Source organism: Oncorhynchus masou, chromosome 24 (genome assembly GCF_036934945.1).
Source record: "Oncorhynchus masou masou isolate Uvic2021 chromosome 24, UVic_Omas_1.1, whole genome shotgun sequence".
Lineage (NCBI taxonomy): Eukaryota > Metazoa > Chordata > Actinopteri > Salmoniformes > Salmonidae > Oncorhynchus > Oncorhynchus masou.
This window is the reverse complement of record NC_088235.1, coordinates 118,397,802-118,415,751: the sequence shown is the minus strand read 5'-3', so window position 1 is coordinate 118,415,751 and position 17,950 is coordinate 118,397,802. Positions and strand designations below refer to the sequence as shown.

At 43.1% G+C, this 17,950-nt stretch overlaps 1 protein-coding gene across 1 annotated transcript in view; it reads left to right on the top strand.

The window, feature by feature from the left end:
- The window catches only part of LOC135513335 (AP-1 complex subunit sigma-2-like), a 43,405-nt gene extending 32,805 nt beyond the window's left edge, over positions 1–10,600 (top strand). Inside the window, exon 5 of the mRNA XM_064936260.1 lies at positions 7,984–10,600. Within this exon, the coding sequence (XP_064792332.1) occupies positions 7,984–8,019 (36 nt within the window). The 3' untranslated portion in view covers positions 8,020–10,600. The remainder of the gene's footprint in view (positions 1–7,983) is intronic.
- The last annotated feature ends 7,350 nt before the right edge of the window (positions 10,601–17,950 follow it).

Below are 17,950 nucleotides of genomic sequence, written 5' to 3'. Positions count from 1 at the left end.
GGCCTTTAGCATCAGACCCAGGGTACATGGCCTTTAGCATCAGACCCAGGGTACATGGCCTTTAGCATCAGACCCAGGGTACATGGCCTTTAGCATCAGGCCCAGGGTACATGGCCTTTATCATCAGGCCCAGGGTACATGGCCTTTAGCATCAGGCCCAGGGTACATGGCCTTTATCATCAGACCCAGGGTACATGGCCTTTAGTATCAGACCCAGGGTACATGGCCTTTAGCATCAGACCCAGGGTACATGGCCTTCATATTTACTGGATTGGTTCAACATTGCAGAAGAGAACCTCCCCCGACAGTTTTTTTCTCTCTGCTCAGCTGACCACTGAGAAACCTCTCTGATTGGCAGGTTGTGTGTTTGTAGATCCAGAATGAGGACTGGGGAGGTTTACCTAATGAGGAGATCTTATAGCGGACTGGAGTACTTCCCCTTTACACCAGGTCCTGCTGGGTAAATACCATGGTGCAATGTGTTCAGAGTGGAGTGTTGTATGACTGATACAGTCAGCCAGTCATTTAGCATGGTGTGAACCAGCCAGCCGGTCAGTTACTCTACATGGTGTGAACCAGCCAGTCAGTTACTCTGCAAGGTGTGAACCAGCCAGTCAGTTACTCTGCATGGTGTGAACCAGCCAGTCAGTCAGCATGGTGTGAACCAGCCAGTCAATCATCAGTCTGCATGTTATGAATCAGCCAGTCAGTCAGCTTGGTGTAAGCCAGCCAATCAGTCAGTCAGTCTGCATGGAGTGAACCAACCAGTCAGTCAGTATGATGTGAACCAGCCAGCCAGTCAGCCAGCATGGTTTGAACCAGCCAGTCAGTCAGCATGATGTGAATCAGTCAGTCAGTAGTCAGTATGGTGTGAACCAGGCAGCCAGTCAGTGTCATCATTCTGCATGGTGTGAACCAGTCAGTCAATCACTCTACATGGTATTCAGTGTGCTGTATTCCATGACTGCATGTACCATACAGTTTACCTTGTAATGCTATGGGGAAAGTAGATGGCAACAGCCAGTCAGTCATCATTGGACATGAACCCAAACTGGACGGGTTTTGGCCATGTCTGAGTATCTAAGTGTTCAGCAGTGGGCATATATCAGAGGAGGGGAGAAAACATTCCAGTGAAATGAGAATGGGGGCTTAGGTCGCTAGAAGTAGTGTATGCCATAGGGTAGCGCATGATGCACTAATTAATATGGAGGAAGGAAGGCATACCTCAGGGCTTATGATGAAACTATTTTAATTAAACTGTGGAGCAGCTCAGTGGTATTGTAGAGTAAGCAACCACAACGCTTTGTTAAAATACTGGCGTCTTGAGCCGATTCTAAATACACACTCAGCACTACATGAATAAGGAAAGTTTATTTTTGTATACTGATTGGATAAGGAAGGTTTCTCTCTGTATTCTGATTGGATAAGGAAGGTTTCTCTCTGTATTCTGAATGGATAAGAAAAGTTTCTCTGTGTATACTGATTGGATAAGGTTTAAGGGGCAGCAGGGTAGCCTAGTGGTTAGAGCGTCGGACTAGTAACCGAAAGGTTGCTGGTACAAACCTGTCGTTCTGCCCCTGAACAGGCAGTTAACCCACTGTTCCTAGGCCGTCATTGAAAATAAGAATTTGTTCTAACTGACTTGCCTAGTTAAATAAAGGTTAAAAAAAAGGGAGCTCTGCTTACCATGCATACAGGTTCTTAAAGTTTGGGTTGAGTGACAAAATAAGAGGTCAACAGCAGGTTGCAAGTTTTATTTTCTCCTTTTCCACCGCTACTCAAAACCTCAGACTTCTATCTCTAAAGACTGGTCAAAGGATAAGAAGCACACGGGAGATATAATATAGCCTAGACCATCACAATAAATCCATGTGATATAGTCTACCTACACCATCACAATAAATCCATGTAATATAGTCTACACCATCACAATAAATCCATGTGATATAGTCTACCTACACCATCACAATAAATCCATGTAATATAGTCTACACCATCACAATAAATCCATGTAATATAGTCTACCTACACCATCACAATAAATCCATGTAATATAGTCTACACCATCACAATAAATCCATGTAATATAGTCTACACCATCACAATAAATCCATGTAATATAGTCTACCTACACCATCAAAATAAATCCATGTAATATAGTCTACACCATCAAAATAAATCCATGTAATATAGTCTACACCATCAAAATAAATCCATGTAATATAGTCTACACCATCACAATAAATCCATGTAATATAGTCTACCTACACCATCACAATAAATCCATGTAATATAGTCTACCTACACCATCAAAATAAATCCATGTAATATAGTCTACACCATCACAATAAATCCATGTAATATAGTCTACCTACACCATCACAATAAATCCATGTAATATAGTCTACACCATCACAATAAATCCATGTAATATAGTCTACCTACACCATCAAAATAAATCCATGTAATATAGCCTACACCATCACAATAAATCCATGTAATATAGTCTACCTACACCATCACAATAAATCCATGTAATATAGTCTACCTACACCATCACAATAAATCCATGTAATATAGTCTACCTACACCATCAAAATAAATCCATGTAATATAGTCTACACCATCACAATAAATCCATGTAATATAGTCTACCTACACATCACAATAAATCCATGTAATATAGCCTAGACCATCACAATAAATCCATGTAATATAGTCTACACCATCACAATAAATCCATGTAATATAGTCTACCTACACATCACAATAAATCCATGTAATATAGTCTACCTACACATCACAATAAATCCATGTAATATAGCCTAGACCATCACAATAAATCCATGTGATATAGTCTACCTACACCATCACAATAAATCCATGTGATATAGTCTACCCCCACCATCACAATAAATCCATGTAATATAGTCTACCTACACCATCAAAATAAATCCATGTAATATAGTCTACCTACACCATCACAATAAATCCATGTAATATAGTCTACACCATCACAATAAATCCATGTAATATAGTCTACCTACACCATCACAATAAATCCATGTAATATAGCCTACACCATCACAATAAATCCATGTAATATAGTCTACCTACACCATCAAAATAAATCCATGTAATATAGTCTACACCATCACAATAAATCCATGTAATATAGTCTACCTACACATCACAATAAATCCATGTAATATAGCCTAGACCATCACAATAAATCCATGTAATATAGTCTACCTACACCATCACAATAAATCCATGTAATATAGCCTAGACCATCACAATAAATCCATGTAATATAGTCTACCTACACCATCACAATAAATCCATGTAATATAGTCTACCTACACATCACAATAAATCCATGTAATATAGCCTAGACCATCACAATAAATCCATGTAATATAGTCTACCTACACCGTCACAATAAATCCATGTAATATAGTCTACCTACACCGTCACAATAAATCCATGTAATATAGTCTACACCATCACAATAAATCCATTATTTATTTTAGACCGGTCTAAAGAAATATGACATGAAGAAAATGTTGTCTATTTCAGAAGAACAGAATAGCATACTCTTAATTGTCTTATGTTAGGGCCTGATGTGGCTTTAACAAAGAAACAGGTCCTCCTATATGCTTCATGTAGAGTTATTAATGTAACTTTAGTTGTTCTACAAATGTTGGGCTATAAATGTTTTTACGTTTAATATATTGTAAGGCTGCATGATGAGACTCTAATGATGATTTGAAAAAAGTTGCTTGAAAGGCACGAGTTCTGCTTAGTTTTTTGCGCAGGCTGTACACACTTCATCAGTCTCTCATTCACAATGAGACAAGAACTTGATAATGCCTCGAATTTCCCGGCAACATCCCCTTTGTGTGGCTGTAATGCCCCCCCCTTCCCCCCCAAAAAACATACTTGTGAGAGATGATAGATTCCAAATTAGCATCCCAAAAACTTTTTTGAGCAATCAGTTTGACGCAACGGATCAGAACGTTTAGCTTAAAATGTTATTAGGCTATTTCTTCACATTATAATCGAAGCAATACGCACACAGCCGTAAGCTATAAGCGCACACAGCAGTAGGCTATTATGTTCCAAAATGCAATACATTTGCGCGAAAACACCATTTTCAAAAGTGACCGCAAATGCGAATATGCATCTAATGATTTTATTACAAAGGGGCATTTTTTTGGTGAAAATTATCTTCCCCCAAACTTGAAACTCAGGTTGTTGTCCTAGCACCACACGGCCAGGTCTCTGACCTCCTCCTGTCCTCCTCCTTACACCAGCTGATATCTCAAGTGCTGTACAGAAACCCAGCCTAAAACCCCACACAGCAAGCAATGCAGGTATAGATGCATAGTGGCTAGGAAAAACTCCCATGAAAGGCCAGAACCTAGGAAGAAACCTAGAGGAACCAGGCTATGAGGGGTGGCCAGTCCTCTTTGGGCTGTGCCGGGTGGAGATTACAACAGAACATAGCCAAGATGTTCAAATGTTCATAGATGACCAGCAGGGTCAAATAATAATAATCACAGTGGTTGTCGAGGGTGCAACAGGTCAACACCTCAGGAGTAAATGTCAGTTGGATTTTCATAGACGATCATTCGGAGTATCTCTACAGCTCCTGCTGTCTCTAGAGGGTTGAAAACAGCAGGTCTGGGACAGATAGCACGTCCGGTGAACAGGTCACGACGTTGCCGGTGTCTCGACATTGTCGGTGATCAGGCCTACCACTGTGTCATCTGAAAATGTAATGATGGTGTTGGAGTTGTGCCTGGCCGTGAAGCTATGAGTGAACAAGGAGTACAGGAGGGGAATGATCCCCAAAGATCCATCACATCTCACAAAAACATTTTCAACATACATCTGTAAAATGATAGTCTAGAAACTAAAGTTGTCTTCTTTTCAGGCTTCCATGTCTTCTCCCTGGACCTCCTCAATGTCCACCTCTTGAACAGACTGAGGCCTCATCTTCACTGTCCCTTTCCAACCTTCTTGAGTTTGGCTCATTGTCGGGCTCAAAAAGCCTCAAATTTGCTCAGATAACCAGCAATGTTTTATCTCTTGTATTGGTCAGCCTGTTGCATGCTTTGGTGTGTGTGTTCCCAAACAAGGACCAGTTGCGCGCTGATATTGGTGGGATTTGGAGGATGATGGAGGCAACAGGGGAAAGATCCTCAGATCCACAAAGTCCCTTCCACCAGGTGGCTGATGAGATATGTTGGCACAACTGCCATATTGCATCTCCATCCCAAAGCCCTTGTTTGGAAGTGTACTTCGCCAGACTGCCAAGAACCTTGCCCTCATCCAGGCCAAGGTGGGGAGACACGGTAGTGATGACACCATAGGCCTTGTTGATCTCTGCACCAGACAGGATGCTCTTGCCAGAATACTTTGGATCCAACATGTACGCTGCGGTGTGTGTGGGCTTTCGGCAGAAGTCTTCATGCTTTTTGATGTATTTCAGAACTGCAGTTTCCTCTGCTTGGAGCAACAGTGAAGTGGGCAGGGCAGTATGGATTTATTATCTCACATCTGCAAGCAGAGTTTGAACATCAGACAGGATGGCATTGTCTCCCTCATTCTGTGTAATGGCTACTGCTATAGGTTTCAGGCGTTTCAGGCTGCTTACCACTCTCTCCAAAATACATCATCCAGGAGGATCCTCTTGATGGGGCTGTCCATATCGGCAGACTGTGATATGGCCATTTCTTTGAGAGACTCCTTTCCCTTCAGGAGACTGTTAAACATGATGACAACACCACCCCAACGGGTGTTGCTGGGCAGCTTCAATGTGGTGCTCTTATTCTTCTCAATTTGCTTGGTGAGGTAGATTGATGACCATTCACATACCTAACTATTTCCTTGGCTCTCTTGTAGAGTGTATCCATTGTGTCAGTGCCATGATGTCCTTGAGGAGCAGATTCAATGCATGAGCAGCACAGCCAATGGATGTGATGTGAGGGTAGGACTCCACTTTAGACCAAGCAGCCTTCATGTTCGCAGCATTGTCTGTCACCAGTGCAAATACCTTCTGTGGTCCAAGGTCATTGATGATTGCCTACAGCTCATCTGTAATGTAGATACCGGTTTGTATGTTGTCCCTTGTGTCTGTGCTCTTGTAGAATACTTGTTGAGGGGTAGAGATGATGTAGTTAATTATTCCTTGCCCACGAACATTAGACCACCCATCAGGGATGATTGCAATGCAGTCTGCTTTCTCTATGATTTGCTTGACCTTCACCTGAACTCTTTTGAACTCTGCATCTAGCAAATGAGTAGATAAAGCATGTCTGGTTGGAGGGGTGTATGCTGGGTGAAGAACATTCAGAAATCTCTTCCAATACACATTGCCTGTGAGCATCAGAGGTGAACCCGTTGCATACACAGCTCGAGCAAGACATTCATCAGCATTTGACTACGTTTCTGACTACGTTTCTCCATTGAGTCATAAACACTTCTGATTCCAGGAGGACCATGAGCTGTTGCTATCAATAAGGTGTCTGATTCAAAATTTACACCTCGAATAGAAGTAGAGGGGCTTTTGTCAGAGGTTGCTTGTTGTGAGCGCTGAGGGAACTTTATGCACTTGGCCAGATGTTTCTGCATCTTTGTTGCATTCTTCACATATGATTTGGCACAGTATTTGCAAATGTACACAGCTTTTCCTTTTACATTAGCTGCAGTGAAATGTCTCCACCCATCAGATAGAGCCTGTGGCATTTTCCTGTAAAGATTAGAAAAAAACAAGTTAAAAAAAACATATAAATAGTTTGATTAGATTAAACAACTCCTTTGTAAGATACATGTTTTAATATGAAACATGTATGGAAACAGGTGAATTAACACTCCTCAATTAGCAGTCTCAATCAAGGTAAAACCCACATGGTAGCAAAAACTAACTAGCAGAAATTAACAAGTTAGAAATGATTTAAACACACTTCGCTGTAGGCTACTATTGACTAATTAACAAAAAAGCATGCATGTCATAAAATATATTCACCCTACCCAGTATTGTAATCAAAACTTACCAGAAAGCATGTAGTCCTGGGCTCAAACAGTGTAGTAGTGTGGGCTCAATAGCATCTCATTAGTGTGCAAGATCTTGAGAATCAGCTGTGCATGTGATGGAATAATGCACTGTGCATGCAGAGGGTTGCAATTCCATTGAATTGGGGATAGTTTAACCACAATATGCTACAAGACCTAGGCCTTAAGGCCTTATGTGTATCCCACAAAAAAAGGTTCACTGTTATAAGCTAACTTTTTTGATGAATTTAAGCAAATTTCCCCAAATTCTTAGGCTTAAAAATTTCCAGAAAGATTCCGACCCTTTGCAACCCTAGTCGTGCATCAACCCCTAGTTATGAAATCTGTTAGTTGTGTCTCAACCCCTAGTTATGAAATCTGTTAGTTGTGTCTCAACCCCTAGTTATGAAGTCTGTTAGTTGTGTCTCAACCCCTAGTTATGAAGTCTGTTGGTCCTGTCTCAACCCCTAGGTATGAAGTCTGTTGCTGTGCATCAAACCCATATCTGGTCCCGTCTGTTGTAACATTTTGTATTCGTGGAAGGCTAAATGTTTTTATGTCACTGGAAAAAAGTCTGTGAGGGTTTGTGTCTGTGTTTTTGTCTCTGTGTACACTTGTCTAACCTGTAATCTTGTGAAGTTTGTTTAGCACTTTAAACAAATCTTAGGTTAAAGCCAACAATGAAAGTTTGCCTTTACAGAACATTTTGACTGTTCTTCAAAACTCTATTATTATTATAAAGGCCTTTATTCACAGTGTGCAGGTCTGTAGTCTATTACTCTATGAAACTCTACCTGCTGCTCCGTGTCCTGCTCCCTCTCATTGCCCAGTCATGTGGATGCTGTATGTGTCTGTCTGTCGTGGGTCGGGGTGGGACCTGGGATGGCTGTTGTCTTAAAGCTGTGTGCATCTTTCTTCCCTCAGCCCCGTCATGAGTACTTTAATGTGCCTGTGTACTAAACGTCCACTACTGCTGTCAGCTGCTGTCACCACTCCACTGCTGTCCTGTCCACTCTGCATGCGGAGCCCCTCCCCCCAGCACATGGTCCCTCCAGCACCTGGCTCCTCATCCTCAACCCCCTAAAGCGCCATGCTTTACCAACTGATCCACACAGGACTACGGCTACATCGTCAGAGGTCAAAGGTCATTGGTCTACATTTTCAGTTTCTCACATACTTCCATCAGCTGATTCCACTGTTTGTTGTCTATCTGAAGAGGCCATGGTTGACTGTGTATAATACAACGGGTGGGTCTAATCCTGAATGCTGATTGGTTAAATCTGCATTCCAGCCGGTCTATTCCACAAGTAACTACCGGCAAAATCTATGCCGTTAAAATGCCTATTTACTCTGTTCCATCTGACTGCGCATTCCACTGTCTCATCAGCCCAGCTCATATTTCTTTTAGACTAACATTTAGTTTTAACAGTGGAGATTTGTATAAACGTTGCTGTCTGTCTCTCAGACATTTGCAACATTGTTTCAATATTCAAATTCAATCTCCAGCTGTCCCATAGTAATGAATGTGTCGGGTGTCGGGACGAGACAGACAGGCAGGCAGCTTTTCTCAGCCATTCAAAATCATGAATCAGCATCATTTTTATGGATACAGTTGAATTCTGAAGTTTACATACAGTTAGGTTGGAGTCATTAAAACTTGTTTTTCAACCACTCCACATTTGTTTTTAACAAACTATAGTTTTGGCAAGTCGGTTCAGGACATCTACTTTGTGCATGACACAAGTCATTTTTCCAACAATTGTTTACAGACAGATTAATTCACTGTATCACAATTCCAGTGGGTCAGAAGTTTACATACACTAAGTTGACTGCCTTTAAACAGCTTGGAAAATTGCTGAAAATGATGCCATAGCTTTAGAAGCTTCTGATAGGCTAATTGACATAATTTGAGTCAATTGGAAGTGTACCTGTGGATGTATTTCAAGGCCTACCTTCAATCTCAGTGCCTCTTTGCTTGACATCATGAGGAAAATCTAAAGAAATCAGCCAAGACCTTAGAAAGTCATCCTCGTGAGCACTTTCCAAACACCTGAAGCTACCACGTTCATCTGTACAAACAATAGTATGCAAGTATAAACACCAAGGGACTTAAGGACAACAAAGTCAAGATATTGGAGTGGCCATCACAAAGCCCTGACCTCAATCCCATAGAAAATGTGTGGGCAGAACTGTGCGAGCAAGGAGGCCTACAAACCTGACTCGGTTACACCAGCTCTGTCAGGAGGAATGGGCCAAAATTCACCCAACTTATTGTGGGATGCTTGTGCAAGGCTACCCAAAACGTTTGACCCAAGTTAAAATTTAAAGGCAATGCTACCAAATACTAATTGAGTGCATGTGAGCTTCTGACCCACTGGGAATGTGATGAAATAAAAAAAAGCTCAAATAAGTCAATCTCTACTCTTATTCTGACATTTCACATTCTTAAAATAAAGTGGTGATCCTAACTGGACTAAGACAGGGAATTTTTACTCGGATTAAATATCAGGAATTGTGAAAAGGTGAGTTTAAATGTATTTGGCTAAGGTGTATATACATTTCCGACTTCAACTGTATATACAAAGAACTATCAATAGAAAACAGGTCAAATGAATCAAAGTGCAGCTAGTTTATCTTTCCTGATTTGAAGTTATTGTGTTAGCCGTCTTGTTGGCTCCTCTAAACAACAGCGTCCTGACGAGAGAGCACATTTTCTACACCAGGTGAAATTGCCCATCATTAGCTTAGTGATGGGCATTAGCTCAGTGTTATGGATGTATCCAAATAAATGTCATTAGAAAACAACTTAAACAAATGCAAATGGTGTTAGCCGTCTTGTTGGCTCCTCTAAACAACAGCGTCCTGACGAGAGAGCACATTTTCTACACCAGGTGAAATTGCCCATCATTAGCTTAGTGATGGGCATTAGCTCAGTGTTATGGATGTATCCAAATAAATGTCATTAGAAAACAACTTAAACAAATGCAAATGCACCTCCTTTGTTGTTATTCTGGTTGCACTGTTTGACGTGACTGTAAGTTAGCCGTAGTTGGCTAGCTAGAAAGCAAGGGAGAAGAACGTTGCTAGCCAGTATGGAACATTTAGAACGAACGACTGGGATACGTCCATAGATACAGAACAAAAAGACTGAACGACCGGGTCGCGTCTCTGGCAACCGAACCGATAGAACGAACGACCAGGCGGCTTGGGTAGCAACCGTTGATTTGTCTCAGGACTACATCTTGTGGAAGGATGAAATAGTATGAATAAGTTCATTAAAATAAAGTTACTGAAAACATGTCTATCATTTATTCGAATATGTTGGTAAACCTTTGTAGAAAAGTGATAGTTCCCTTGAAGCTGATGTTTGGAGGATATATTGGCATGGTTTGCTGGGCCTAACAACACCCGTGCCAATATATCCTCCAAACACTGGCTTCTCTGGCATTATCACTAAAATGTTGATACATTTTCCTGTCTCTGAAGAGTCCATGGTTTACTGTGTGATGTTGATACATTCTCTATTAAAATACAAAGTTAATATTGGCTCGTCATTGGCTGGTAGTTAGTTTATTTTTATAGTTTGTATGCTGGCAGCCTTAATCTGATTTGCAGAATTAAATAGTCCATTAATCAGTTTCACTACTTAAGAGTTCATGAGATTTAGAAGACAATAGAAACCATTGAGGAATCCACGATACAAATGTTACAAAATGGCTGTATTATTCTGAGCTCGCGCTCTTAAAGGGATAGTTCACCCAAATGACGGAATTACATACTGGTTTCCTTATCATGTAAGCAGTCTATGGACAAGGTATGACAGCAATCCATTCTATGGTTAGGTTTCCCTGGTACTGTTTCCAATGACCTTATTTGCCCACAAATCCTCAATATTTCAGAGAGGGAGTGTTTTCTGTTATGTGCCCATACCCGGTCTTCAATGGAGGATGTGCTGGATAAAGTTACAATCAATTACCACTTGAATTGTATTCAAGGGGAAGTATTCTATTTCTCAAATCAGTGAGATGACAAACGGCTGCCTACATTACAGTCCCACCATGTGGTGAGGGCCTCCAGGTGTGTTACTGGTCTTGCTGAAGAATATCTACCAATATTTAGAACAGGCAAAAAGCCTAGTGAAAATTGTATTCATTGACTGCAGTAGTGCGTTTAACACTATCCAACCCCACCTAATGGTGGGATAAGCTTAAGCATTTATAAAGGTTGTGTTAACGGACTGATATCTCAGACAAAACCAATAACATCTCTGTTACGGATACCAGTATCCTGTGTGTGTGTGTGTGTGTGTATCCTGTGTTCTTTTCTCTCCTTCTCCCCTCACAGGTGAAAATCATCACTCCCCAATCAGTCACCAATCAATCATCAATCAGAAGACACACCTCCTCCTGTTTTCCTACCCTATCACAGTTCCTTTCCCTTGGTTTAAAAACCCTGTCAGTTGTTTGCTCTCGAGCTCAATCTCTCTGTAAATGCCATGTCTGTAGGTCTCTGTGTTTCACTCTCTCTTTGCGTATTAACCTCTCTTTTGTTTGAGCACCTCCATAGCACTTTGTCCTCACCTGTGAGTATTGTTTTTGGTTATGGTGTTTGTTTGTTTGCTGGTGGGAAAAGGGGAAACCAAGACAAGTTGCCCATGGGCATACACTACCCGTAGGTAGACTTTGTTAAATACACTAGTTAGAACTGGGTGGACCACCCACTGTATTTTTGGTTAGTTAGTTAGCTGTTGTTAAAGTAGGCTAGTCTAGCTTAGGGGTGCTTTTGAATACTTATTGTTTCTTTCCTTGGGTCCAGCTCAGCCCCTCTCCCCCCCATTACCGTGTGTAATCAAGTAAACCTTGAGTTTGACGGTAGATTTCAGTTGTCGTGGTTATTTCGTTCACACTTTTACTTTGTCACTATTATAATTTGCCTGAGTTATGTTACGGGTGTCATTACCATCCCCCCTAGACTGTCGGGCCAAAAGGGATTCGTAACAATCTCCTAAACCTGTGTTAACCTCAGACCTGATTTATCCCAAACCCCTATTCTTTCCCCATTCATTTTCCCTTTAGGAATGGCTGAATGAACCGGAGGGAACTCTTAAGTTTTTTTTAGGGCAAAGTAAAACGTTCAACCTGCTGCACAGACCCTGTGGAGGCTCTAGTCTAGAGGCGCTGGTTAAATTGTGTTTAGGAGGATTTTTAAAAATTCTCTAAATGGTTAAACTAGCGAGAAATGTGATACTTGATTATTTTATACCTCAGATGGGTGATCTTAGGATAAAAGTTTATACCCAACACGAGGACAGAAGCTCAATTGCTTAAAACCGATCAATATCTTTGGGTTTTGTCAGACATGCTGGCGGGCGCAGAACTTCGAACGCAGCTTTCATTTTCTTTCTCAAATGGCACTAATAATTCGGGGCGGTCTCTCTAGAAAAGTTGCTGGCCACACAGCAATACACTGATTTGACAGTCAAACTATCACTTAAATGGCAAATACAGATGTGCAACTGTTGATATCCTATGGCGGGTCATGATTCCTTGAGGTTACCTAAAAGAAAGTGTTTTGTTCCCTTTCTGTGATGGCAGCCTCCTGCAATCAACATCCACTATTCCAAAATATAAAAAGAAGCCTTCTACAAGTTCCCATCTAACCAACCATGTATAGGTTATTCCAAGTCCCCATCTAACCAACCATGTATAGGTTACCCTCTCCACTACTGTTCCATCGATGTGGATAGGGGGGTGTTCCCTCTGCTGTTTCCTGAAGTCCACAATCATCTCCTTAGTTTTGTTGACGTTGAGTGTGAGGTTATTGTCCTGACACCACACTCCGAGGGCCCTCACCTCCTCCCTCTAGGCCGTCTCGTCGTTGTTGGTAATCAAGCCTACCACTGTTGTGTCGTCCGCAAACTTGATGATTGAGTTGGAGGCGTGGGTGAACAGGGAGTACAGGAGAGGGCTCAGAACGCACCCTTGTGGGGCCCCAGTGTTGAGGATCAGCGGGGTGGAGATGTTGTTGCCTACCCTCACCACCTGGGGGCGAACCGTCAGGAAGTCCAGTACCCAGCTGCACAGGGCGGGGTCGAGACCCAGGGTCTCGAGCTTGATGACGAGCTTGGAGGGTACTATGGTGTTAAATGCCGAGCTGTAGTCGATGAACAGCATTCTCACATAGGTATTCCTCTTGTCCAGATGGGTTAGGGCAGTGTGCAGTGTGGTTGAGATTGCGTCGTCTGTGGACCTATTTGGGCGGTAAGCAAATTGGAGTGGGTCTAGGGTGTCAGGTAGGGTGGAGGTGATATGGTCCTTGACTAGTCTCTCAAAGCACTTCATGATGACGGAAGTGAGTGCTACGGGTCGGTAGTCGTTTAGCTCAGTTACCTTAGCTTTCTTGGGAACAGGAACAATGGTGGCCCTCTTGAAGCATGTGGGAACAGCAGACTGGTATAGGGATTGATTGAATATGTCCGTAAACACACCAGCCAGCTGGTCTGCGCATGCTCTGAGGGCGCGGCTGGGGATGGCATCTGGGCCTGCAGCCTTGCGAGGGTTAACACGTTTAAATGTTTTACTCACCTCGGCTGCAGTGAAGGAGAGACCGCATGTTTTCGTTGCAGGCCATGTCAGTGGCACTGTATTGTCCTCAAAGCGGGCAAAAAAGTTATTTAGTCTGCCTGGGAGCAAGACATCCTGGTCCGTGACTGGGCTGGTTTTCTTCTTGTAGTCCGTGATTGACTGTAGACCCTGCCACATACCTCTTGTGTCTGAGCCGTTGAATTGAGATTCTACTTTGTCTCAAAACTGACGCTTAGCTTGTTTGATAGCCTTGCGGAGGGAATAGCTGCACTGTTTGTATTCGGTCATGTTACCAGTCACTTTGCCCTGATTAAAAGCAGTGGTTCGCGCTTTCAGTTTCACGCGAATGCTGCCATCAATCCACGGTTTCTGGTTAGGGAATGTTTTAATTGTTGCTATGGGAACGACATCTTCAACACAAGTTCTTATGAACTCGCACACCGAATCAGCGTATTCGTCAATGTTGTTGTCTGACGCAATACGAAACGTCCCAGTCCACGTGATGGAAGCAGTCTTGGAGTGTGGAATCAGATTGGTCGGACCAGCGTTGGACAGACCTCAGCGTGGGAGCTTCTTGTTTTAGTTTCTGTCTGTAGGCAGGGATCAACAAAATGGAGTCGTGGTCAGCTTTTCCGAAAGGAGGGCGGGGCGGAAGTTAGAATAACAATGATACAATTTAGGGAGTCTTGTTTTCAGATTAGCCTTGTTAAAATCCCCAGCTACAATGAATGCAGCCTCAGAATGTATGGATTCCAGTTTGCAAAGAGTCAAATAAAGTTTGTTCAGAGCCATCGATGTGTCTGCTTGGAGGGGAATATATACGGCTGTGATTATAATCGAAGAGAATTCTCTTGGTAGATAATGCGGTCTACATTTGATTGTGAGGAATTCTAAATCAGGTGAACAGAAGGATTTGAGTTCCTGTATGTTTCTGTGATCACACCACGTCTCGTTAGCCATAAGGCATACGCCCCCGCCCCTCTTCTTACCAGAAAGGTTTTTGTTTCTGTCGGCGCGATGCGTGGAGAAACCCGCTGGCTGCACCGACTCCGATAGCGTCTCTCCAGTGAGCCATGTTTCCGTGAAGCAAAGAACGTTAGTCTCTGATGTCCCTCTGGAATGCTCCTCGTGCTCGGATTTCATCAACCTTGTTGTCAAGAGACTGGACATTGGCGAGAAGAATGCTAGGGAGTGGTGGGTGCACGATGTGCCCGTCTCCGGAGTCTGACCAGAAGACCGCCTCGTTTCCCTCTTTTTCGGAGTCGTTTTTGGGTCGCCGGCTGGGATCCATTCCGTTGTCCTGGTTGAAAGGCAGAACACAGGATCCGCTTCGCGAAAGTCATATTCTTGGTCGTACTGATGGTGAGTTGACGCTGCTCTTATATTCAGTAGTTCTTCTCGACTGTATGTAATGAAACCTAATATGACCTGGGGTACTAGTGTAAGAAATAACACGTAAAAAAACAACTGCATAGTTTCCTAGGAACGCGAAGCGAGGCGGCCATCCCTGTCGGCGCCGGAAGTCAGAATGTATGGGCTATTCCAAGTTCCCATCTAACCAACCATGTATAGGTTACATAGGTCACTGAGCTTGAGCTGTTTTGCAATTAGGAATGGGAAAAAAAATTCAGTCTCGATGTGCAAAACTGATAGACATACCCCAAGCGACTTACAGCTGTAATCGCAGCAAAAGGTGGCGCTACAAAGTATTAACTTAAGGGGGCTGAATAATTTTGCACGCCCAATTTTTCAGTCTTTGATTTGTTAAAAAAGTTTGAAATATCCAATAAATGTCGTTCCACTTCATGATTGTGTCCCACTTGTTGTTGATTAGTTTTAGGAATATAAATGGGACTTTCAACATGAATTGGTATTGTACTAGAGGGTAGGCAATAACACACCCCCACGCTGACCCTCAACTCTGGGGCCCCTCAGGGCTTTGTGCTCAGTCCCCTACTGTACTCCCTGTTCGCCCACGACTCCAACACCATCATTAAGTTTGCTTATGACACTCACCATGGTAGGCCTGATCACAGACGACGATAATACAGCCTTTCGGGAGGAGGTCAGAGACAAATTATCATGGTCCACACACACTAACATAGTCGTGAAGAAGGCACGATAACTTGTCCTCCCGCTCAGGAGGCTGAAAATATTTGGCATTGTCCCTCGGATCAAGGGATCATATTACCGCCACAAAGGCAGTCATGAGTCATGACCACAGTAAAATTCCACGTGACCGCTGAGTCACGTTAGTCTCCTTTCTGGACATGCTTTGGTAGTACTGAAACTGTAAAACATCTATTATTAGATCAGCTTTATTATTTAATTATTGTATAGGGGGTGGATCAGCTTAAATAAATAGAGCTACCCCAGTCTACTGTAACTGCTGTTAATGTAAAGTGGAAATATCTAGGAGCAACAAGGGCTCAGCTGCGAAGTGGTAGGCCACACAAGTTCAAAGCTGAAGCTCGTAAAAATGGTCTGGGGCTGTTTTTCATGGTTCAGACTAGGCCTCTTCGTTCCAGTGAAGGGAAATCTTAACGCTACAGCATACAATGACATTCTAGACGATTCTGTGCTTCCAATTTTGTGGCAACAGTTTGGGGAAGGCCCTTTCCAGTTTCAGCATGACAATGCACCCGTGCACAAAGCGAGGTCCATACAGAAATGGTTTGTCAAGATCGGTGTGGAAGAACTGGACTGGACTGCACAGAGCCCTGACATGCATACATACACACGATAACTTACGCACTATACACACACACGTACACATGGATTTTGCATTGTAGATATGTGGTAGTGCAGTATGGGCCTGGGGACACACTTATTGTGTTGTGAAATCTGTTATGAATGTATTGTAGTGTTTTTAAAATTGCCTTCACTTTGCCAGAACCCGGGAAGAGTAGCTGCTGCCTTGGCAGGAACTAATGGGGATCCATAATAAACCCCAGGAAGAGTAGCTGCTGCCTTGGCAGGAACTAATGGGGATCCATAATAGACCCCAGGAAGAGTAGCTGCTGCCTTGACAGGAACTAATGGGGATCCATAATAACCCCCAGGAAGAGTAGCTGCTGCCTTGACATGAACTAATGGGGATCCATAATAAACCCCAGGAAGAGTAGCTGCTGCCTTGGCAGGAACTAATGGGGATCCATAATAGACCCCAGGAAGAGTAGCTGCTGCCTTGGCAGGAACTAATGGGGATCCATAATAGACCCCAGGAAGAGTAGCTGCTTTGGTAGGAACTAATGGGGATCCATAATAGACCCCAGGAAGAGTAGCTGCTGCCTTGACAGGAACTAATGGGGATCCATAATAGACCCCAGGAAGAGTAGCTGCTGCCTTGACAGGAACTAATGGGGATCCATAATAACCCCCAGGAAGAGTAGCTGCTGCCTTGACAGGAACTAATGGGGATCCATAATAAACCCCAGGAAGAGTAGCTGCTGCCTTGACAGGAACTAATGGGGATCCATAATAACCCCCAGGAAGAGTAGCTGCTGCCTTGACAGGAACTAATGGGGATCCATAATAAACCCCAGGAAGAGTAGCTGCTGCCTTGGTAGGAACTATTGGGGTTCCATAATAACCCCCAGGAAGAGTAGCTGCTGCCTTGGTAGGAACTATTGGGGTTCCATAATAACCTCCAGGAAGAGTAGCTGCTGCCTTGGCAGGAACTAATGGGGATCCATAATAAACCCCAGGAAGAGTAGCTGCTGCGTTGGTAGGAACTATTGGGGTTCCATAATAAACCCCAGGAAGAGTAGCTGCTGCCTTGGTAGGAACTATTGGGGTTCCATAATAACCTCCAGGAAGAGTAGCTGCTGCCTTGGCAGGAACTAATGGGGATCCATAATAAACCCCAGGAAGAGTAGCTGCTGCCTTGGTAGGAACTATTGGGGTTCCATAATAAACCCCAGGAAGAGTAGCTGCTGCCTTGACAGGAACTAATGGGGATCCATAATAAACCCCAGGAAGAGTAGCTGCTGCCTTGACAGGAACTAATGGGGATCCATAATAAACCCTGGAAGAGTAGCTGCTGCCTTGGTAGGAACTATTGGGGTTCCATAATAAACCCCAGGAAGAGTAGCTGCTGCCTTGGCAGGAACTAATGGGGATCCATAATAACCCCCAGGAAGAGTATCTGCTGCCTTGACAGGAACTAATGGGGATACATTACAAAAACAAAACAAATACAGAGTGGCGGCTTCCGTTTGGCCACTTTACCATAAAGGCCTGATTGGTGGAGTGCTGCAGAGATGGTTGTCCTTCTGGAAGGTTCTCCCATCTCCACAGAAGAACTG